The following is a 24,897-nucleotide window of genomic DNA, read 5'->3' on the forward strand; positions in this document are numbered from 1 at the left end:
TATTAACAGGAAGAAATCTAACTACTGTATTAGACAAACCTTTTTACAAAAAATGTTATCAGTTACAAGTCGATGGGTTGGCGATTGATTTCCGTGCTACCGTGAACTCAGCACTCACTGCTGATGACTGGTGACTTCTTCACTGCCCTCTCATCTGACTCTTGCACATACTGTATACTAACTTCCACTCACACGTCATTCATTCCTTCACATGTAATCCATGTTTGCATAGTGACACATTTGCATTGGTTCTGATGCTGCCAGACCAACACTTAGAGCTGGAAGAAATTGAGTCACCACTTTGCAGATTATTAGGTTTAAAGCAGACAGCTGTCTGTCATGATAAAATCAAAGGAGAACAAGTCAGCACAACAGACATCATACTTAAGGGAGACTTGTGATGTCTCCCTTACTATCTACAATTTGGCAGCGTTTTGTGTTATACTTAACACAAAACATACTCCAGACATACTGGTGATCCCAAGACCCCAGGAGTTCTGATTTGGTTTAATCTTTTTTCTGATCTAGTTGGTTCTCAGCTACTGGAGCTGACTTTGGCTTTTGGGTCAGCAGTGGTGAAGTGCCTGAGAGTTCAGACATGGAGTCTTTGTGTAAATTTAGACCTTATCAGAAAATTAAACTTTGAGCCTCTGCTGCTAAAGTAATTCTGTGAAGGTTGGCAAAATGTTTCACCATCTACACTTACAAGTGTACGCTGTATTTCAGACCATCCGAATAGACATCAGGTTGAAGAATTTTGTTTTTGTAGACACTTGGCTTGTGTTGAACCCATGGAGCTAACAAGAACACTCAATGGAGCTAACAAGAACACTGCCAAGTTCAAGTTATCACAACTGAAAATGTCATGCAGGGTAACAATACCTTGCACCTCATTTGCTTGATGAGGCAAGTGTTCAGAAAAGAATTACATAATTATAATTCATTATAATTGTTACGGTATAAAATCTGAATCTCAAGGAGTCAAATACAAATAAATAAGCGACTGTAACATTTTGTCTCTTGGTGTTCTCACCCATTAAGACGATGAATGCATTCATTGTTCTTTCCAGTCTATTATCAGTATCTTGTGCAGGACGAGATGTTCCAGAACATCCCCACCTATATCTGAATAAGCTCACTTGAAAAAGTGTCACGCGGTCACCAACTCCACCCACTACTTGTCCATCAAGCGCCCAACCAATCACGGCGCATCTGCCAGAAGGAATCACGTGAACAATAGGGCGTAAGGCATCTGCTATGTTAGGAGAAGAAATTACTACACATAGACTTCCCAGTTAACATTATTTTACAGTGTCATAACTGTTCCAACAATGTTCATCTTTTTGAGCAGAGTCCAAACAGCAGGAACGACACAGAAAACTGCAATGAATTCTGGGTGGAACTAGCTGGCTAGGCAAACAGCTATGTCTGTCCAGCTATGGTTTCCGTTTGGAATGGGACAATCAATGTAGTATCAAAAATGCTCCTCGGGCGTCTGACAAAAAAAGCTCTTTAAGTGACTACATACAGTTCTGTTCATATAGTCAGGTAACAGAACTATTATTTCTCTAAAATTTGTTTTCCACTTGCTCTTTTGACAGGTGTCTTTTCCTTTGATGTTATCTCCTTTCCCTATCTCATGATTACTTAGCTTTCTTTCTCCAGTTAACCTGCTAACATTCATCTACGGCTTTGCAATGCCCGCCCAGTGCAATCCTTGGATTTGCCAACATAAAGTCATCACATCGCCACATTGATTTTTTTACTACATTGGGTGCACTTGCTTTATAATACCAATACATTTGTTTTCACATGTTTGGTATGAAGTCTGATATTACTGTTTTATTTCCACGGGTTCCCACTGGTATTTTATATTAAAACATGTGACAAATCTAAGCTACAAAATAAAAATATGCAGAACATAACCAAGCAGAAACTGATATCCAACATGAGCTGTCATTTGAATTCAGTTGGTTTACACTACAAAACTGATATGCAGAAGTTTAACTACAAACTTGATTTTCAGTGATTTGTAATGTATGATTTTTTTGTACTTTATAGTTCAAAGTTTTCCTCCTGTTAATCCCAGTCCACATACTTGGACTGGCATTATAACATCTTATGTTATAATGCCCACATACTTGGGCATTATAACATAAGATATGCCTCTCAGTGGCATCTTGAACAATCCTGAATTGCTGCAGGGATTTGTATGTAATCTGACTGTTTTCCCAGCTAGTAAATCCCAGAAACATGAGCGTTGACCTGCATGTTGTATACTGGAAAAATGATTTATAAAACATACACCAAAACTTTCATTTAAGACAAACCCTGGAAGGCAAAACCGAAACAGATTTTGCTATAGCCTGGGCTGAATCAGTCGGCTACATGTGTACATATGTTTTTTTCTGAGCCATTGACATTTGACTTGACAGTTGAATGTTGAATGACTCGTTCCTCAGGCCAAAACTTTGTCTGTTGATACTATTTCATTTACTATTCACTATGTTGTAGCGCGTTGCTGAAGTGTTATGGTTGGCGTGTGCTCACAGGATTTTCCATTACCATGTTCTGAACTTATATTGTTGTCTTTCTTATGGCTGCGTATAAAGGGCTCATCCTCTACAGTGTTCTCGTTTGCATTCATCTTTGACACACACATTGTTTGACAGGGACGCACGCTTGTCAGACAGTGCACATCTGCTCGTTTTATGCGCTACAGTGAGAGCAAGGAGTTAGACGCTCCAGAGCAAGTATGAGCTGTTGCTTAGTCTTGGAGAGTCTTGTTGGGTTTCTGTCTGTTAAAGCGCTTTGAAATGTCTGCTGATGTGATTAAGCGCTATACAAATAAAGGTTGACTGATTGATTATCATCATGCCTCCGAAGAAGATACAAAAGTTGGAGAAAAAGCAAGTGACAATGAATGAAAAACAATAAAAAGTAAATCAAAGAAAGAGACATTACTGACGGTGAAGGTCCTGTCAGCTTGATGCAGTGTCCACAGGAGAATTCAGTATGTGAATTAAAGGCAAAGAAATCTATTGAGTGAAAAGCAAAAGTGAAAAAAATATTACATCTGTTTCTAAAACTTTTTTTAAATGATAACCAGGCTTTAACATGTTGATAAAACCAATATTTAATTTTACTTTTTTTCTTAAGTTATGACGTTATTTGTAAAAGCATTTAAATTAAGTTTGTTTAGTTTTTATGTTCTACTATTGGCAAAATTCAATCCTTGCCTACATTTCTACCGTATAGTGTTATAACTTCTTGGATGCTTAAACGTCTTATTGGGATGCACAAATTTGTATCGAAGCGCATCCAAGGATGCACTACTTTCTTGAGGTAAAATGAACACTGCCTCTACATGACTTTCCTCCTGCAGCCACACAGGCATCCAGTTAGCTTTCATACTGATGGGGTCCAGAATATTCTTATTCTCAGGTGATGTTTTAGGTATTGTTTTTGATCCTCCCATCATCTCATAGACCATAGAGGACAACTTTTGTACAAGAAGTCATGACTGTTCCAACAATTTAATGGCCTGTAAAGTGAACCTGAACTGCTCACCATACCCACTCATTCTGAATTGCTTGTGGTTTTGACAAAAGACAGGATATTATTTGTTTATCATTGTGTTGCTGTTTTTAAAATTATGTCATAGTTGGGTCACGAGGTTCACTGTAGTGTTGTTTCCTGTGCATGTACGTTTAGTTGCTGCAACGTTCTTACGGGTGAAGAGCAGCCGGTCCTGAGTCCATTCATTTTAATCATATTTGAACAAGCATGCACGTTTTGTTCAGTTTATTTTATTCAAACATTCTTACACCAACGTAGCTTTGATAGACAGAAAAACTTGATTCAGTATTTCTTAATCTATAGCGAGAATGGATAAACAGATAAAAACCAAGCAGCAAAATAAAGTACAAATGCCACGATTATAATGACATCTAGTGTTGTGTTCCTTGTCAAGGACAGGTAACAACTGTTAGCGAACTGTTTTAGTGAATCTGATCAAATAAAACACAAGTTTAAAACTATTATTCACCAAAGGTCAGGTGGGTGTTCACCCAAAAAAGTATCGCAAACCCTGCTTCCATTTCCAATCTCCTGTCTTTGTGGAGTGGGATTTTCTGCAGTGACCGTAAAGAAAACCACCCTTATATCGGCATTCCCCAACCACCAATTCTCATCATTGTAATTATTATTATTTGATTGATTTCTTCACCCGTTTATTGGAAATGATCTGTAATTCTCCTACATTGAATGCACTGATTGTAAGTCGCTGTATTTCAAAATAAACCTTATCAGTGCAGTCACTTCAATTGAGTTTTTAATTATTTCTTCCAATTATTTTGTTTACAGTGATGTTGATTATCAATTAATGAAAAAAATATTGTTTGTTGTCCATGTCTGCATTTTACATAAAACCACTGGGGATGATTTAGTATTAAAACTACAGCTGTCCTGGCGTCATTAACGATTATAGAGCAAATGAAGACAGGTCTGTGAAAATATTGTCTTGGATGAAACCTGTCCGTGGCGCAAAAAAGGTTGGGGACCGCTGACATAAGTCACATTCCTTTAAATTAACTTTATTGATGTAAGCACGCCAAGAATGCAGCAGGAACGAACTGTTGTAAGTCTTACAATTATAGTGTGGTACAAAAAAGAGAGCTAATTCAATTTTAAACCTTAAGAGTCGTTGGGTATAATGTGTGCTTGTTGAGCTATACACCTGATTGTTGCGGTATTACAGATGAGGGATACAGAGTAAGTATTGAAATTATTATTACATCCCGCTTCAAAGCGGTGATGTATTGTAATCAGGGCTTTGAACCAGAATTTTTTTGCCAATCGGTTCCTTCAGAACAGAAACGGAAGCGTTTCCAGTTTTAAGTTCCACCCATGAACTGACGTTCTCGAACTGGTTAGAACAAAAAATATATAGTTCCCAAACCTGTTAATAATGTTCTTTGTAAATATAAATAAGCTTTAGGACTTTTAAATTAGAAATTAAAGCAGTTTACATACAGTAGATTTGTCCCTACAGTAAACAGGACAACAGCACTGATCCAGTAACAGAACAGAGGATGGAGAATCAGGGAGACGGAGAAGCTGCTGCACCTGATGATGCAACAAAGTTTCTGTGTGTCAGAGCTCACCGGGGAGCGAACACGTGAAGCTCTGAACGAAGCATCTTGTGATTGGTCAAGAACAGAAAGGAAACGCCGATAAATGTCTGGAGCGTCGGAGGAAGTCCACCGGAAGAGATTAGTATCTACGAAGCGCTGACAATACGGGGACACACTACACTGAAAATGACTGACAGCCAAAGAGATAATGTCTAAATCAATTTTTTTTCACATTGACAGACTTCAGTGTTTACCTGTCGTGAATATAATTGACTGGGAGACTGCCTTTACTTTGACTGTTGGTGATATACCTCAATTTCTCTCTGCTTTCGTCATGCATTGAGTGAATGACAGGAAGGGAAACTTGAGGTTAGATATTATTTTCAAGAAGGAAAAAACCCCCCGGCATTAACCGATTTACAATTATTTTTTGTTCTGATTCTGTTCCGGAACATTAAAAAAATATAAAGTTTTCGGTTTCATTTTTGTTCCTGGCAAAATACCAAAAGTTTCTGGTTTTTGCTTTCATTCCATGAACCAGTTCAAAGCCCTGATTGTAATTGTTACATCTCGCTCCAAACCGGTGATGTAATTGTCACTGTTTGTGTGTTAGTCCAGTCGTTCGCATGTCCACCAAATATCTTCACAACCGTTGCAGACAGAAAGATGAAACAAAAAGTACCGTACTCGGGCGGCAAAGGGGATGAAAATGAGATGACCACAATTTCCACTTACTGTATAGGTTAATTGGCTGGTCCCAAATTGCCTGTAGAAGTGTGTGTGTGCGTGGTTGTATGTCTTTGTGTGTGGCTCCGCGGTGCACTGGCGTTGTCCCTGGAGTGTCCCCCACCTCACGCCCCATGCCAGCGTGAGGTGGCATAGGGCATTTGTACAGCGGATTCAGCGGAAGAAAATGAATGAATGAATGGATGTATGTACACTCAGGAACCAGATTAGAAAGAGGAGGGAGAAGGTCAGTGTGAGTAAGGCCATTGATCAAAATTAGTGCTTCGATCTACCTATGCACCAGTTTTGATCTATGGTCAAAGCTAGTGCATAGCTTTGACCTACCCTGAGAGGTCAAAACTATGCACTCGTCAGGTACTACTTTCAGGGTACCCTGACCTAAGTCGCGGAATGTTGCAGTCTCTGACTGCCTTGGTTCTTTTTACAATTAAAATGTCGTGTAACACCGTATTTTTCTGCTGGGAAGTTGCCATAAGCCAGCCTTGTGATCGGTGCTTCTCCTTTTCTAATAAATTTTCAGTTTTGATTTATGGTAGACAGTTCAAATGACAGATGCCATGCACCAGCAGAAAAGGTTGACCTTACATTGGAAATGTCTTAGAGTTTTAGTTTTGGATCAAAACTGAACAACTAATCTGCAACGGAACCTTTGCCATTGCTGTTATGTTACTTTGACACATTGATTTAAATAAATGATCACCGTGGACAAGCTTAAATCAAAGTCCTAGTTTGTTCTGCACTGAGACCAGAGGAATACCTCCATGCTAGTTTGTCTCAGCATAAGGGAGGAAAAGGCAAGGCAGGAAATACGTTGGGAAAAACAGCATTTCCCTGAATTCTTATGTCCAGTAAAGTTTCTGATAACCACAGCCGATGTGCTTATAATAGCAGCTAATTCATTATCCTTGATCATCCAGAAATCTATTTGAAGGCAGAATAAGAGAACTGGTAACATGTGACTCCTCGTATGACAACAAATTACTGGCTGAAGGATTAGAGAGCCTGAATGTTTTAGCAGTGCTTTCAGTGTCGCCTGAATGATGTTGTTTCATTACCATGAATGTTAGTACAAACACTGTCCTGACTTCTCTTCTAGTCTGCCATGAGGTTGAGAGTTGTGATTCTTGTGAATTAGTATGCATACAACTTGTATCTTATAATGAAGTGATCATATCTTGAATGCTGAAATAGCTCTCAAGTAATTTTATTACATTTGTTGACCGAGGCCTGTTACACCCTTGTTCCCCAAATTTCTCAGTGGCAAACCAAAACCCAAACTCACTGAGGAGTCCCTTTCACTCTCTTAATTGAGTGTCCATACAGTGGAGTCCTGTTGGTGTGTGTGTGTGCTCACACTTGTGCTGGAGCCACATGTGTTTGCGTGTTGGCACTTGGGGACAAAGGGATCATTATAAAGGCAGTGCAGGCAGAAGAGCGCTTGTTAAAATGCAGGGACACTCATTCTCTGGAGCGCTGTCATGCACCCACCTCTTGGTGGGGTCATGTGAGGAGCATCACGGCGAGAGACTACTGAGAGAAACATGCAGCTGGTTTTAATGTGTTGATATTGTAGGAATGGGTGTTGCTATGTCTCATCATTGAAGATTTATAGTCTCAAACTGTTGTAATTGGGGTAGATTTAAGCAGAATCCTACTCAGGAAATGATTCGTCTTTTAGCAATTCAGTGATCATAAACCGTTTGTCTCAGTTGTTTAAAATTTGGAGGGAACCCCCCCTACCATTTGGTCTCTAGCTTAGTACGCTAATGCTCTCACTGGATGTACATGGAGATCTCTTCATGTACATCTACCTCTCTTCGTGAGATGCCTCTGGGTCTTTTCAGCCCCTCTTGGCTGTCCACATGCAAAGATAACTCATGCAAAAGAGTCATTTACTAAAACTGACTGAAAATGGAGAAAAACAAGTCAGCATTTCAGTAGTTTGAAAAAAAGTAAAAATGTACCGTAAGTTCACAGAAGCACCCTGAAGAAACGCCTCTGCTAGAGACCACAGGTTTCAGTGTGACATCCATGTAAAGAAGAGGCTCATTGTGTCAGGATGCCCACGTGATCCTCACATTCTTACGGATGACACCCACCCCTTGGCTAGTGCCTGGGAGCACTCACATGACAGGATGGCATGTTGAGAGAGTTTGTTAGTAGACACCTGATCCACCTGACCAGCCAAGGTGTCAATAGGCTCCCACAAATAAACAACCCCATTTTGAAATGTTTTATCTGAGTGACTGTCAGCAACCCTAAAATATTTACTTCAATTTTACAGAAAACCAAGAAAATGGCACAATATCTGCATTTGACATGCAAGAATTGATGGATTTTTGCTACTTTTAGCATGTTAGCACTGAAGCTTTCAGTCTGCCACATCTGCATCAGTGGTGATGTGACAGTTTTTCGACCATCAGCTATAATGTCACTGATCCACATAGGCCATGATGTTTATGTCTTGCAATGAAGTGTTTCTTCTCGTAGCACACACTTTGTTATTCAGCATATTAGTAGTCCAGTCAGTTTCAAACAGACGTACAAACGGATATTAACACCTCAGGGATGCATCCTACCAATCCTGATTTGTATTGTTTTTGTCCTGTGTCATCATGAGGTTAATATTTTGGTTCAGTTGGAACAACGATCTGTCTATCACTGGTCTTCACTTCAGTATTCCTATATTTCTCTTCTATGTTTTTACATCTTTTAGTCTTATATGATGGTCCATATAATGTTTGTTATTTGTTTCTGTTAAAAAAAGAGCAGCTGTCTTCACATCTCAGACAGCAATGGACATAATTCAATAAAATTGATTACCTGTAAAGTTTCTTCTCTGCTGCTGTGTTCAGACAAAATCTAAAGTGCATTAAGAAGCAGTGGTTAACCCAGATTAAAAGGATTACAGATCGGGACAGCACGGTGTTTTCCAACTTTATATAAAAGTGTGCATTTTTTTTCTCAGACTGCTGATGAATTTGTATCATGAAATTTTTTATGTCCATGTGATGTTTTTTTTAGTTTCTCCTCTTATGAAAAGTGTGTTCTTTGTCTAAAATCCCCTGAGAGAAGGGCTTAGATTGCTGACAATGGCTGCTGTGTGAAGCTTTGAAAACAGGCTTGATGCTGACATGGACTCTGCACACAGGCTGTCGCTGTTTTTCCTGAGGTAGCTGTTGCTGTGCACCTGTTGTTGTGTAGAGGTCAAATGACTTTCACAGATGGTACAGAGCTTTTGAAAGTTTGAGGTAGGAATGGAGCATTCAGAGACACCCTGACGTTTGACATCGTTTCTTGAAAGATGAGGCAACAAATTCATATAGTAAGCAACACAACATACCAAGGTCTGTTTCAATAATTTATAACCTTCGTCAGACATGTCGGCCTCATCATATGCTCTTCTCTAAACCAGTATGAAAAGCCTTAAGATTTTCCCTAAAATCTAGAGCAAAAAATAGCTCTTGTAGAAACATTTAAATTCAATCTTTCTTTCAGCTTCTATCTAGCCTAAATAAACTACATTTTTTTGAAATGTAGTTTCGAAACATCCATTTAAGTTGATTTTCAAGTTAAAGGGATGTTTATGCTGTTTTTACTGAACAAAATTGTTGTTTAATGGCATTGTTTTCATATTTTTACACAGAACAGGTCACTTAAAAGAAGACCGCATGGTGTATGCTTGCACAATGTATGACATTTAAGGTCAAATCAACATTTTATTAAGAGGACAAGTCAAAAGTAAGAGTCCCCCTGTTACCTGTTTAGAAAAGAACCCTGATAAATGGTGGGGGATAATTGTTTGGCCATTCTGAGCTTAGTAGAGGTCAAACTAGTTGTCATTCTCATCCCAAGCTTACAGCACTTGTTTATTGCCATGCACTGATAATAAATATTTTTTATTTTCTATTTTGATCTGCAGAGGTACATCGTTTTCGAAGATTCCCAGGAAGGAGAGAAGAAAGACCTTCAGTGTCGACTTCTGAAGCTGGAGTCACACTCACGTCAGCTGGAGCTGAAGACGAGAAACTATGCAGATCAGAGTAAGATATTATACGTAATAGCATTATACATCTGTCACAGATAAGTTTTGCAGGATTGGTTTCATTACAAAGCCAGAAACTGTTAGCAATGACACCTGGTAGCTTATGTGACCTACAGATGGAACAAAGGGCAGATGGGCTCCTGCGTCTACTGAATTAAAGGCCATTAGTAACATGGTATGAGTGTTTGTCTGCCAAGTCTGTTAAATGAGCTGTAATCGAGTAGACCAAACGTTCCAAGGCCAGAAAAGTTCAGCGCAGTGCACAGGGGTGCTTTGGACCAATCTGACCACCTCTCTTTGTACAAAGAATTTGGTTAATGGTTACAGATCTCTGCATATAGGTGCCTGTAAATAGAAACGACAGTGCAGTCAGTGTGTTTGTCTTCCCAAGGCAACAAGAAAAATCCTCATGATGCTGTGTGAGGAAAATGGGGGGGTTTTCCTGCATTCTGAGGGAAAAATCTTCTCTTCAGTTTACCTACAAAAATACACTAAAGTCAACAGTTCAAGCTGAACTATCTTTATTTCTGTCCTACTTTATGTATGTGTGTGTGTGCAGGACTGTAACACACCTTTCTCAGAACTATGCAAAATTCTCTTAATTTCATTCAGTGTCACACTACTTTCTGCTTGGGTTTCATTTGGGTGTTATTTTTGGACTGAACTGGCATCATTGACTCCGAGTGTTGGATCAGTGCAGGACGCATTAATTTAACTTTAAGCTCATCAAATATAGTTTTGCATTCTTTTTTCATCTGAATTTTAATGTCTGGCTTGGTTTATTTACTCAACCAGCAAAAAGAAGATGAATTTGTTGAGAAATAAAACATTTTTCATCAATAATTTCATTTACCAAGCGAAAGCACAAATAAACAAGACTTCATCATAAAGTCATATGAATGTTCTTTTTTCGTTCAGACAAAAGTTATTTGTTTTTTTTTCACTTGGATGTTGAGAAGACGACTGCTTTTGTCAGACATATACAGCAATCTCTCATTACCCATGGGTAATGCATTCCAGGACTACCCGTGGAAAAACAAAGTTCCGTGATAGAGCGACAAACTTTTATTATTTACGGTAAACGTTTGTGAACCCTTCCCATACTGATATTAAACCCCCTGATATCTGTATTACCTTTTCCCAAACTCCTATAGACTGTTTAAAATACTTTTGTATTAAGAAAAGTTGCAGGAGGAAGCGTGAGTCTTGGAACGCAGCGCACACACGGATTCTGTCAGCCAACAGCATGCGCATATACAGTATCATGTATCACGTACTAAAAATCTGCGGTACAGCATCTTGAAGCGCAAATACGTGAGCTGGGCTTGCACTAGGAGCTAGTATGACTAAGCCACTGTGGCTCAGTGTAAAAGAATTGAGCAAGCCACAAAAAGCCACACTCTGTGTCAAAGACAGTGGCGCACGGGCGGACGACAAACGCTCGTCGCGTGGGGGGTCCGGGGGGGCCTCCCCCAGGAAATTTTTTAGAAAATGGGGTGGTTTTCCTGCATTCTGAGGGAAAAATCTTCTCTTCAGTTTACCTACAAAAATACACTAAAGTCAACAGTTCAAGCTGAACTATCTTTATTTCTGTCCTACTTTATGCAGGTATGAATGTGAGATTCAACAACTGAAAACTTCCATTCACTATGTGAAGATACAGTCATACAAAATATTACTCAATGTTTACTTGTAACTTTTACTTAGACTAGAAGACATTTCAACTTTCACCACCGCCAACATCATTGGTATGCCATAGTTTGTTTTATTTTATGTTTTTAAATTCAATAACATAATTTTTCATTTCAATTTCAAAACGCATGAAAAATAGCAAGCGAGGTGAATACACATTTACATGCATCGCTGGTTATTCCTGCCGGTCATAGGTATCAAAAATCTAAGACCACAAACAAGTATTGATAATATATTTCATTTTCCTTCTGATCGGTCTGTCACCACTCCTCCCCCCTCTCAGCATTCACCATTTGTTTATTAATGAGGACTTCAACACAAACTCTACTATAAAACACTGGATTCTTTTGATTGATCGTCCTCGCCTTGTCTTACACCAATTCGCGGGTTCAGCTTGTAAAAAAAACAATATTTTTGTTTTTCATTGGACGAAAGGAGGTCATGACCCGAAGGCATATTTAATGATCGGGAGCATTCCGGTCACTTCGGCTATTTTTTTTAAATTTTATTTATTTTATTTAAAGGAAAAAGAAAAAAAAAGAGAAATTACATTTCCACATTTCAGACTAAGGAACATTTCATACATTAGATCGATCAGACATGGGGTACAGGAAGGATACATTAATACTACTCAACCTTAAAAATAAAAAAGAAACAAACATAACAAAAAAGTTAAGGTTAAAATAAGAGGTCGATTTAGTCTTGAGTTAAGGCATTTATATAGGCTATTACATTTAGTGCTTGTTTGGTTTTAATATACTTCAGTGATTTTTTGAGGTTTTTTAATTCATTTATGTAAACACAAAATAATGGTCTCGTTTTCATAAAACGACACATATGTATATGTTGTTTGGCCAGAATAATTATGGTATTATATATATTTTCCCTTTTTCTATCCTCCAGTAAAACATCAAATTTAATAATATCATAACTTAAATTAGGTGAATTTGAATCATTTTCAGATATCCAATTTTGGAAAGATCTCAAAGGTTTTGACATATTCACACTCAAAAAAAAGATGTTCCAATGATTCAGTTTGAGATTCAAAAAATGTACAGTAGTTTTTTTCAAACTTAAATCTCTGTCTAAGAAATTCATTACAGGGGTAAGTATCATTTATTATCTTCAGATGAGTTTCTTTAGTGTTGGGCAAAACTGGAAGGGAAAGGTACCTAGTTCTGATTTTTTTAATCTGATCTTCTGAAAACTGTTGCAAAATATTTCTCCTTTTCAGTAGGAGGGGAAAAAGTTTGTGACAGCATCTCTTATAATTTTGTTTGTACATTTCTTTTCTGTGAAGTTTAGATCATTAATAAGGGGTAATGGCAAAGACGGAATTACTTTATTATATGATAGCATACTTTTATTGTATTCAACATTGCATCAGGGATTGCTCTTGTAATTTCCAAGTGTTTTTTTCTAGTGCAATTAATGTTATATTTGTTAATAAAATCAGTGTAATTCAGAAGATTTCCTTCTGAGTCCATTAAATGTACAACAGACCAGATATCCTTTTCCAACCAGTCTCCAAGACATAAAGATTTTCTCTTAGACAAAATATACCTGTTATTCCAAATTGAAGAATTATGAGGGGTAAAGTTATGTTTGAAGGCCAATTTCCAGCAAAGGAGGACTTGTTGATGAAATCTGGACAATTTATTGGGTAACTTAGAAACAAAAAAATCACATTTTAAGAGAAATTCAATGCCACCACATTTATTGAATATTTTAAAAGGAATATTGTACCATATAGCCCTACTGTTACAAATAAATTGTTGAAGCCATTTTAGTTTGATCATACCATTCATCGCTTCAAAATCAATTACATTTAAACCTCCATCTTCAATTGTTTTCACTGCATCATTTCTCCTAATATAATGATGCTTGTTTTTCCACACAAAGTTGAGAATTTGATTAATTGATTTAATAAGATTATCTGACATAGCTAAAGAAAAGGCAGGATACGTTAATCTAGACAATTTTTCTACCTTAGAAATCAAAACTCTTCCAAAAATGGACAGATCCCTTTGCAGCCAAGATAAAAGAATGGATTTACTTTTTTTTTATAACAGATTCAAAGTTCAGTTGTTCTCTAGCTTTTAAATCTTTTGTTATTATTACTCCAAGATATTTAACTTCATTTCTTACAGGGATGTTATACAGCTCAGTCAATGGGTGGTTATGAATTGACATTAACTCACATTTTTTTAAATTCAAATGTAACCCAGATGCTTTTGAAAACTTTCCCACAGTTGTGATTACCAGTGGGATCTGCTCTGAGTGTTTGATGAAGACAGCTGTATCATCTGCAAATTGAGTTATTGACAAATGATGACCTAAAACATTCAACGGCTCTATTTCTGTACTACGTTTAATGTAAATACCAAGAAGTTCTGCAACTAAAATAAATAATAAAGGAGAAAAAGGGCAGCCTTGGCGTATACCTCGTTTCACCTCAAACCTTTTAGTTGTGCCTTGAGGGAGGGAGACGGAGCTATTTATTCCACTGTAGATCATGTCAATTGTCTTAATAAACTTTGAGCCAAATCCAAAACATTTTAGTGTTTTCATAATGAATGGATGTTCCACTGAATCAAAGGCCTTATAAAAATCTAGAAAGAATACGAAACCTTTGTCTTCAATGAGATGATTATAGTCCAACAGGTCTAACACCAGCCTGATGTTATTATGTATAGACCTCTCTTTAATAAAACCTGATTGGCTTTCACTAATTATTTGGTCTATTCCTGTTTTCAACCTGTTAGCTAAAACAATAGTAAATAACTTATAATCTTCATTCAGCAGGGTTATAGGTCTTGGCTATCTATATGCCTTTTATCTTTCCCAGGTTTAGGTAAAAGAGTGATTATCCCTTGTTTCATGGTTGATATTAGATCATTGTTTTCCATACATTCCTTCAAGGCATTAAATAATAGATCTTTTATTGACTCCCAGAAAAATTTGTAAAAGTTTGAGGTCAAACCGTCTTGGCCAGGTGATTTATTTGGTGCCAGGTGTTTTACAGCCGTGTCCAATTCTTTTATATTGAGCTCTGAGTCACATATTTCTTTGAATTCTAAGTCTATCTGAGGAATATAATGTTGGATACTGTCTAGGAATTAGCATCAACTTGTGAATAGTATGAGGAGTATAATTTAGAGTAGAAATTGAAATTGTTTTTGCATCAGAACATTCACCATTGTGTGTTACTATTTCTCTCTTGTCTCTTCCTTTCGAGCCCAAAAAAATAGGAAGTATTTTTCTCACCCTGCTCAATCCATTTAGCTCTAGATCTGACATAAGCTCCTTGTGCTTTTTTAGTAAATAAGATATCCAAATTGGTTTGTAACTCTACCAACTTTACAGTGTCTTGATCTGATAAAAAAAAACATTTTGGCTGTATTTGTTAAGCTCTTGCACCAATTTAAGCTCAGTTTCCCTTTGCTGTTTATGTAGGGTTTTGCTGAATTTAATGGATAAACATCTAACCTTAAATTTAAAATACTCCCATTTTCTGCAGTAGGAATCAATTTCGTTATCCTTAATAATTTCATCAAATAAAGATTTGACTTCCTCCACGTATTCTTCATGCTTCAGAAGTTCAGCATTAAATTTCCAGTAACCCTTCCTGCTTGTAAGGTTGTGTGGTTTCAGTGTAATATTAATTACACAGTGATCTGTTAAGGGAGTGCTAGATATTGAGGATTCTGCTACTAAATTTGTGATTTCTGGAGAGGTAAGCCAAAGATCAATTCTTGACGTAGCACGGCCATTTGGTTTTATCCAAGTGAATTGCCTACTGTCTGCATTGTTTTCTCTCCAAACATCCACCAAAGAGTTGGCATCAGTGAAGTTCATCAGTTTGTTGTGATGAAAGGTATCGTAGGTAGAGGGACATCTATCTAACCATTCATCTATTACCATATTAAAGTCTCCCCCCACTAAAAAACTTACAGCAAATGATTTTTTTGTAATCAGAGATGGCATCCGTGAGTGTTTCTAATAGTAATTTATTTTGGGTGGAATCGTTATAACCATAGATATTAATCAAAATTGCTAAAGTCCCTTCTAAGTTTACCACTGCAGTGATCCAGTGACCATTGTTATCACATTTAGATGTTATTAATGTACCAGGGAACCTATAAAAACATATAGCCACACCTCCAGATCTGTTACTGCCATGAGAAAAAATAATCTTGTCCCCCCATTGATTCTTCCAAAGTGTAACGTCCTCTTCACATGAGTGAGTCTCTTGAAGAAAAAAGCGGTGTGCTTTGAGTCCTTTACAAAAAAGAAAAATAGCCTTGCGTTTTGTATTGTCTTTAAGACCTCTTGTATTTAAAGAAGAAAAAGAAATCCCTGACTTCAGAAAAAACATAAATAACAAAAATATGATTATAGAAAAGTCAGTTATAAATTGAAGAGAGAAAAAAAAAAGAAATGTTAAACCTTCCGCCTAGGCAGTGTCCCTTAATTAAACCTTAAGCAGAAGGTCGACGACGCCTGCAGCACCGTTGTTGCTTATCCTACTGTTTCAAAAGGAGATAGGTGACCCCACCGATGACAAAATCAACTCAAAACACAGCTCGAAGCTGGACGCCCCAGTCATGTTGGGTCATTTAACAAAATAAGACAACAAAAAGCAGTCAGAGTGGGCCTGTGCTTCCTAGCGAAGTTCTAGTCACTCGGGGAGTTTGATCTCACCTTCTCCCTCTATGAAGGCTCGGGCTCCGGCGAAGAGGCCTTTTTCCCCTCGGAGCGCGCCCTCTCCACCGCGGGCCACTTCGGCTATTTCCGTCGGCATGCTTCGGCTAAATTCTGTCGGCATGCGGAAATAGCGGCGCCAGCGCCGTTCGCTAGCGGAAGTAGCGGCGCTCGGAATCCCCATGTGGGGAGCCAGTGGGGGCATAGCTATGACTGTGGGGATAGTGCAATTGGAACTTCTGAGACCTAAGGAAATTTCAACGGCACATAAAGAAGTTGCAGATTTAAGGTGCCAAGGGTGAAACACAACACGGGCAGCTTCACTGGCAGCCAAAGAGTAGTCAACGAAGTCACTAAAGCATCCTAAAACACTCACTGTTGGACTGTTTTGACTTGTACCTGGTTGGCCAGTGTTGCTGCCTGCAGTTGACTTTTGAGGTGTGTGTGGAGTGCTTCCATCCTGCCTTTCTTTTTGTTAGTTCTACTTAAATTTACGTTGTAAGTCTTTACTGCTGTTTGAAGTTTGAGGTTACTTGGAGTTATTATCACAACCACGTGTATTAAAATGTTCAAATAAAATGTGTTGAAAGTATTTATTCGTTGGCGTGGAGGTGAAGTGTTGCCGCTCACTGCTGGTGGAGCTCAGGGTGGGCTGCTGGCTTGTGGTGTCCCTCTTGTGGCTGTTTGTGGGTACAGCAGCCCCTCTGATACGACACCCACTATTTTTATTGTCAGCGGTTGATCCATTTTGTGTAGCACTGGATGGTTTGTTTAACATATATGTTAAATAGTTGTGTGTCTTTCATCCAGTCAATAGATTTGAAGAGAGAGAAGCAGAGCTAAAGAAGGAATACAACGCTCTTCATCAGAGACACACAGAGGTATGCTGGTCTGGGATAAATTTATGACTACTAGATTAAGATCACAGACTTGTTTGTCTGTGTGTCCTTATGTATTCTCTCATACTTTATATTCCATGCTAGCATATTTATTTCCTCAACACAATAAGCATGTTTTTTTTAATTTGCAGAATATACAGGAAAGGTGTTGTATGACTTCAAGTATTTTTTTTAAAAATTCAGAATGGGAAAGATTTTAAAACCTGGGAACTCCTGGGAGTTACAAAAAGATTTAATTCTAAACAGAGTGTATGAGGTGTGAACTGTCAGAAAAGGAAAGAGTTCCATTTGTCTACTGATGTCTAAAATTCTTAGGCAGCACATATTTGTGCTGCAAATATTTTTAAGGATCAGGAAGAAGTGAATTGACCTGGGAGAAGTCAATCACCTATTTATTTTCTTTTTCCTATCTGTTAAAAATCAATACATTACCTAAGTTAGCAGACACTTCCCAGATTCTATTACGAGTACACAATAATTGAACGTTAACCACAGCTTGGATTCTTTTGTCATTCCTTGACATGTCTCACAGATGATCCACAGCTACATGGAGCACCTGGAGCGAACTAAGCACCAGCATCCACTGGTCACAGCAGAGCCACCTGATGCAGGCGCAGTGGTTCGAACACGGTGAGACGAACCACATCAACTAATTCTCTCATTTCATTGTGTCACATACAGACATTCTGTTTAGTATTTGTCAGTTGAGCCACTGAGACTTCAAGTGCTCTGATCAGCAAACATGTTTTATCGACTTGAACCAGCTCTAAAGCGCCAGAAAAATATAATGAATAAAATATTATGTTTTATTCAATATCTTTTGGCTAAAAATCAGCAATTCGTGTTTTTGCTGCAGGGTTAGGAGTTTTCTAATTATTATATCCCGCAAAGTGGTGATGTATTGTCATTTTAATTTTTAAAAATTTTTTATATACTGGTCTGATCCCCCAAGGGAAATTAAGAGCACATTCTGATTGGTAATACTTCAAACGCATTCATACATGTTAGTTTGTACAGGCCCCTGTCGCACACGCACACACACAAAGGGGCCTGTAGGCATGCAGGGGGAGGTAAAATGGCGGGCAGCCCCATTGTCGAGCGCCCCAAGCAACTTGTAAAAGGGGTACGGCGACTTGCTCAAGGGTGCCTCCGCAGTGCTCTGGGGGTGAGCTGACACCTCCCACTGTCAGCTCACACTCCGGGTGTTTTTTGGTCGGGAGCGGGAATTGAACTGCCAATCTTAGGAACATCGGACGACCCACTCTACCGCCCGCTCTATCACTGAGCCACTGCTGACCCACACATTGTCAATGTGTGTTCGTCCGTCTGTCTGTCCATCTGTCCACCAAATGTCTTCACAACCGTTGCAGATAGAAAGATGAAACAAAAAGCACATCACTCTGGGATAAAAAGGAGATAAAAATTAGATGATGACCTTGACCTTGAGAAAACTAGGTCAAGGTCAAATTTCAACTTTTGTACACTCTGGAACTGGATAAAATAGAAAGACAAGGGAGAAGGCCAGTGTAGGACCACAGATCAAAGCTGTAGCTTTGATCAATGGTCAAAGCACTAGCTTTGTCTGAGATATTTTCTATCCTGAGATATTTTTGCACACATCTCAGGAACAGGATAAGATAGAAAGACGAGACAAAGGGTGTAATATTAAGAGAGGCAAAGGGATGAAAATTGAATCACAATCCTGACCTTGAAAAACTTGGTCATAGTCACATTTTCACTTTTGTACCTTTTTATAGCGATAAAAATAGAGATTGGAACAAATGCTGTGTACTCCGGTTGCCAAGCAACCACATTTCATCGCCAGATTCCCCGTGCTGAGTCTCTGTGCAATGACAATAAAAGGAAGTCTTTTAGTTACACATCTCTGAAACCTCATGACAAATAAAATGCACCAGTTACATTGGATCATGGGTCTTTTATTAAATGACCCTAACCTGTGAAAGTAGGTCGGGGTAAAACTTTGAATTTAGGGGTGTCGCAGGATGTTGGTCTCTGACTGCCTTGTTTTTACATAGGATAGTATTTCTTTGGTATTTTGCCTTATTTTGTAATTTTGGCACTGACTGCTTCTATATTAAATAAATGAACTCTATTGCCTCTGCCATGTTAGTTCCACTGTGACCATTGTTTGGGTTGTTTTAAGAAACTATGGGTCGATTTCAACAACCCTGGCAGAAGGAAGGGCCAGAAAAAAATCCTTTAACTCTCAAAATCAGGATAAAGAAGAAGATATTTTTTAAATGGCATTTAAATTTGAGTTACAACATACTTTTATGGATGGATCCACTGTATTGAATGTTATAAGTTTCAAGTGCACATATATTTCCCTGGACAGTAGAATTTATTGTTTGATATAAATGGGCTCATAGGGTGAATAGTGGTCTACTTTGTCTACTGTGTTGTGGTTTTCAGGTCTGCCTCCCTGTAGAAATGTGACTGAGCACAACTCAGCTAAGTAAATACAGGAGAATGAAGACAGCTGAAACCTCACGCTGGGCTTGCACCGGGAGCTAGTATGACTAAGCCACTGTGCCTCAGTGTAAACTAATTGAGTAAGCCACAAAAAGCCACATTCTGTGTCCAAGACAGCGGCTTGCTATAATAGCAAGTAAAACTTGCAAGTAAACATTGAGTAATATTTTGTATGACTGCATCTTCACATAGTGAATGCAAGTTTTCAATTTTTGGGGGGTGTAAAACCATACTTGTTGTGGAGTGTGTGGGGGGGGCTTTTTTAGAAAGTAATAATAATAATGGATTAGATTTATATAGGGCTTTCTTGCCTGGACACTCAAAGTCGCTTACATTGGATCCATTATTCATTCACACCTAATTCATACTTGGTGGTGGTAAACTTAGTACGTAGCCACAGCTGCCCTGGGGCAGACTGACGGAGGCGTGGCTGCCAATCTGCGCCTACGACCCCTCCAACCACCACCGGAACAATCACACATATTTGCACACTAGCGATTGCCTCACTGGAGATTCAACAATTGAAAACTTGCAATCACTATGTGAAGATAGTCATACAAAATATTACTCAATGTTTACTTGTAAGTTTTACTTAGACTAGAAGACATTTTAACTTTGAGTTAGACACTTTGATTTTCATAAATTTGATTCTTGGTAGTACTCAATCTTTACTTGTAAGTTTTACTTGCTGTTATAGCAAGTGAGGTGAATACACATTTACATGCATCGCTGGCTATTCCTGCCAATCATAGGGATCAAAAGTCTAAGACTACAAAAAAGTATTGATAATATCTTTCATTTACCTTCTGATCGGTCTGTCACCACTCCTACCCCCTCTTAGCATTCACCATTTGTTGATTAATTAGTATTTTTACACAAACTCCACTGTATGATACTGGATTCTTAATTTCTTTAGATTGATTGTCCTCGCCTAGTCGTACACCAATTCGCGGGTTTAGCTTGTAAAAAAATAATCTTTGTTTTTCATTGGACGAGAAGAGGTTATGACCCGAGTGCATATTTAATGATCGGGAGCGTTCAGGTCACTTTGACTAGTTCTGTCGGCATGCTTCGGCTAAATTCTGTCGGAATGCAGAATAGCTAGCTAGCGGCGCTAGCGGAAATAGCGGCGCTAGCGAGCGGTGCTAGGGAGCGAAAAAGTTGTAAGTTTTAGCCTTTTTTTCGTAAAAATAAGAACGCCACTGTGGCTACACAGTCTAAAAACCTTTTAGCCAATCTGGAATTTACTTCGCCTATGACGAAGTGGCGAATGGCTAACGCAAGCCCAGTCACAAAAATGCTAAATAATTAGATGTGTTTGTTAAAGGATTTTCACGTGAAGCTTTAATGACGAGAAACTCTTTTGGTGAACCATCATCATGAATGGCTGTAAGGGCTTGAATTGAACTTGAATTGGGACAAAGAGGTGATAATGTGGAATGTGTAGATCCGGGCTGTCGATCAGCATTTGTCAGCTTAATCTACTTCAGCTGAATGATCAGCTCTGTGGCTCATTGCTCACTTGGCAGAGTGGATTATGTCATGGGAGGGTGGAGGGGGGGGCAATAGGAATGGTCTGTTATGTGTGTTAATCAAGAATCAGTATTAATCCAGTTGAATTTGATTTTTGTTTGTTAATTTAAAAAAAAAATTTTTTCTTTGGAGGCTTTTCCCTGACCATTCTGCCTAACACATCCTCTCCCAGTTTATCTGTTAGACTGTTTTGCTCCTTCAGTGTACCAGTTTCAAATTGTGAGGGGTGTCCATCTGATTATTATTTTATGCTTCAGAAATCAACGTTTTTTGAAAAGAATTATCTTGATCATCAGATGGTCACCATTACTGAAAGAATTGATGATTTTTCCGAACATTCCTGAGCCAGTTCTTTAACGATGACGTTTTGATTTCCTGACCTTTGATCTATTGCCACCGTAGGTTCAACTTTTGGATGACATGATGTTAATGTACAGTGTAGTTATATTTTACTGTGGTCTTTATGTGAGCCCCCCCTGTTCCTCCCTTTGAGATGCACAGCTAGTGTCCCTCTCCCAAAGACCATTTGATCGGCCTCCCTGTGTCGTGGCCAGTAAACTGCGGGCTGAGGAGAGGTATATGAATCAAGCTGCTTCAGCATTCAAAAGAGCGAGGGAGATGGGGAGAGAGGGAGGGACAATGCGTGCTGTCCGAGTGAGAGAGGGAGAGCGTCAGAGACTTCTAGCGGCAGCCACATTGCATCTTGTCAGAGGACTGGAGGAAGAGTGAACGAGGGATGCAACGTGGGATTTGATGTCTCCCGCTCCTCCTTGCTTTCTGGACGATCTGCTACCCCCATGCTTTAATCGATGGCTGATGCTGACAGATTGTTCTTCTTGTGACCGGCTCCCAGTCCATTTGCAGTCAACCTTCTGGCGCTCTACCGCTTACTTCCTGACAGACACAGAGACCATCACTGACCTCAGCTGTACATGTGCTTACAGTAGCCTGTGTACAATCAGTGGTCGTCCATGGTGAATCTGAAGCTTCACTGAACCTCCGTCTTACCGTCTGTACCCTCCAACCTCCTGGTCACTTTGAGGCACTGGGCCATGATCTGGGGGGGGCCATGAGCCCCGGGTGTATGCTGCTCTTTGTGTTTGGCTTTGTAGGGGGAGCCGTGGTCATCAACTCGGCGCTGCTGGTGTCTCTGTCAGTGTTGCTGCTGGTTCACTACTCTGTGTCTGCCGGCGGCTTGCCCTCCTTACCTTATTTACCCAGACCCAGCAGGTGTGTGTGTGTGTGTGTGTGTGTGTGTGTGTGTGTGTGTGTGTGTGGCTAAATCCATCTCAGCTGAAGGTAATTGGTGTGTTTGTGGAGTCTCAGCCAGCTTTTGGACATGTATTTTCATTGTCGCTGCTGTATGGGTGTACTGTCGTCAGACAGTACACTGCGCTGCACCCTAAAAGTAGGTCAGGAGAAGCGGGGAAAATAGCAGAGTCTTAGTCGGACATATATAAGCTATTACTGTCTTTGTCATTCTCGTCACTTAGTTAACATCACAGATGACATGGTCATACTGATGGTGATCATTTGATGTTTTTTCCTCTCCACTCTTCACTTCAGATTTTTCACAAAGCAGCCTTGGTCAGTTTCGCTGCCCTGCTTGTGACCTATTCTTCTTAACATAGTGGTGTGTCCTTTGTTTTTGGCCCTCTGTTTTTCATTGCTGCCTGCCCACTGCCCTTTTCACTGTGACAGCCATTGTTCGGCTCACACTGTACAATATTGTTTTTTTTGATTGTTGCTACTGGAATGAGAAAAGGTGTGAATGTGAACCTGGCTTGATGCAGGGTGTTTTTTTCAGCATACTCCATGTGTCAGTCAATAATAACAGCCTCTTCCTTAGGGATCAACGAAAGCATCTCTTTCTGTATGAGTGCTCAGAGGAAACTTGAATAGGTGAACACCGCCATGCTGGAGTGAAGGACTTTTATTTTGAGGAACAGAAAGGAGCTCTTCCTGATGTGTCCCTCCTTTTAACATTTCTTCGCTTTTTCTTAACACACATAGGACATTTCATCTGGTCATGGATTTCATCAAACAACAAGCTTTATTTCTCCTTCAAGCACTTCACTGCCACACTGTTGAGGGAATCTACAGCAACGCCTCTAGGAAGTCCTATAGACTTGATGCACCGTTTGTGTTTCCTAACAGACCTTATGCTGCTCGGCTCTCGCTGTAAATTAAATTGCACGCTGATAAAAGATTAACAAGCTGTCCGTTTAATTGCAAAAGCAAAATTCCATTCATAATCTGGCATTGAAATGCCTTTGGGTTTAACAACACACATTACATGTTCCATCTTTACCCCACACTAAAACATTCCCTTCATGTTTTGTGGAGGAACTTAATCACAACATGATGATTGAGAGTCAAAATGTTTCCTCTATAGCCAGCAGGCAGTCCTTCAGTTTTGGGATTTTTCATTTTATCACAAAATGGTGGCAAAAATGATTTATTAATCGGTATCTGTGCTTTCAAGCTGCTTTTCCAAATGCAGCTACATCTTAAGAATCTAGGTTCTATCATAGACTGTTTTATTATCTGCATTTTCTAATCTAGAAGTGATTTGACAGGTCAGTGTGTCTGACTCTGTGTGCTCATTCTTCTGTTTGTCTTTGTACATAGGAAGGAACGTCCCATTTCCATGGGTATATTCCAGCTTCCAGGGACTGATGGTATGACCCCTGACATCCAGAGGGAACCTGCGGACACCCTGTCAGAACCATGGAGATTCAGCAACTTTACTCATCCACAGTCCAACACCAGCCTGAAGGTGCAGTAAACTGTATGATACACACAGTGGTCCAGCCTTTGAATGAAAATAAGCGGTTTTTTTTAATTCAGCCTGGTAAAGACTTGTGTTCCTGTCTGAAGTTGGCTGATATAACTTCCCACGGATCAGACCAGTGACATCATCTCCCCTTCAGTTAATGATGGTGGAAACAGAATGCAACCCTCAGTTCCAGCTAACATCCGGGAAGGACAACATTTTTATTCAGAGAGAAAGAATCAGTGTGTCCGGAATGATTAGGTGTGTGTGTGTGTGTGTGTGTGTGCGTGTGCTTACTGAACTCTAAGCCACGGCCTTCTGTACAGAGGAAGTGTTACCATATGGGGCCTTCCTTTAACCTCAAGTTATGGTGGAAAAGACACTGTCTTCACATTGTTGCCATTGGACACCACGCTGCAAGCAATGCTCCATCATGAATATTAATGAATACCTAATTAGTATTCGTTTGATGTTGTCACACTAGTTAAGAGTCAGATGAAAGTTGTAAAAGTGGAGAAGTGGTCAGGGTGTTTGTTCCTTTTATGCACCACACCTCACCCTTAGTGATGAAGGTGTAGCAGTACATCACTCTCAGGCCACACGATGCCGGAACTTTTTGAAAACACAACTTTATTTGTTCCGTTTACGCCTTCCGTCCACACGACAACGCAGATAATCCGGAATGAAAACGAAACTTTTTGAAAATGCTGGCCTAGGTGGATTTTTAAAAAAACGCTGGGTCTGCTTTGTCGTGTGGATAGTGTATCCGCAACTTTTTAAAAACGCTGACGTCTTGCCTGCAACGAAAAACGCTGTGACGTCATATTTATCGGCCCGTGTGTACAACATGATGGATGTACGTACCTTGTTGTC

General features: G+C 39.3%; 1 protein-coding gene across 3 annotated transcripts in view; it reads left to right on the top strand.

The window, feature by feature from the left end:
* Positions 1-24,897, top strand: part of spag9b (sperm associated antigen 9b) — a 50,877-nt gene that overhangs the window by 895 nt on the left and 25,085 nt on the right. The window contains exons 2-5 of one of the 3 annotated variants that reach the window (XM_068304871.1): positions 9,805-9,925; positions 17,134-17,204; positions 17,755-17,852; positions 23,880-24,027. In XM_068304871.1, the coding sequence (XP_068160972.1) occupies positions 9,805-9,925; positions 17,134-17,204; positions 17,755-17,852; positions 23,880-24,027 (438 nt within the window). Of the gene's footprint in view, positions 1-9,804; positions 9,926-17,133; positions 17,205-17,754; positions 17,853-22,003; positions 22,223-23,879; positions 24,028-24,897 lie in introns of those variants that run through there. The other 2 variants (XM_068304873.1, XM_068304872.1) reach the window with 2 other exon arrangements.

The sequence above is a fragment of the Antennarius striatus genome, chromosome 21 (assembly GCF_040054535.1).
Source record: "Antennarius striatus isolate MH-2024 chromosome 21, ASM4005453v1, whole genome shotgun sequence".
NCBI lineage: Eukaryota > Metazoa > Chordata > Actinopteri > Lophiiformes > Antennariidae > Antennarius > Antennarius striatus.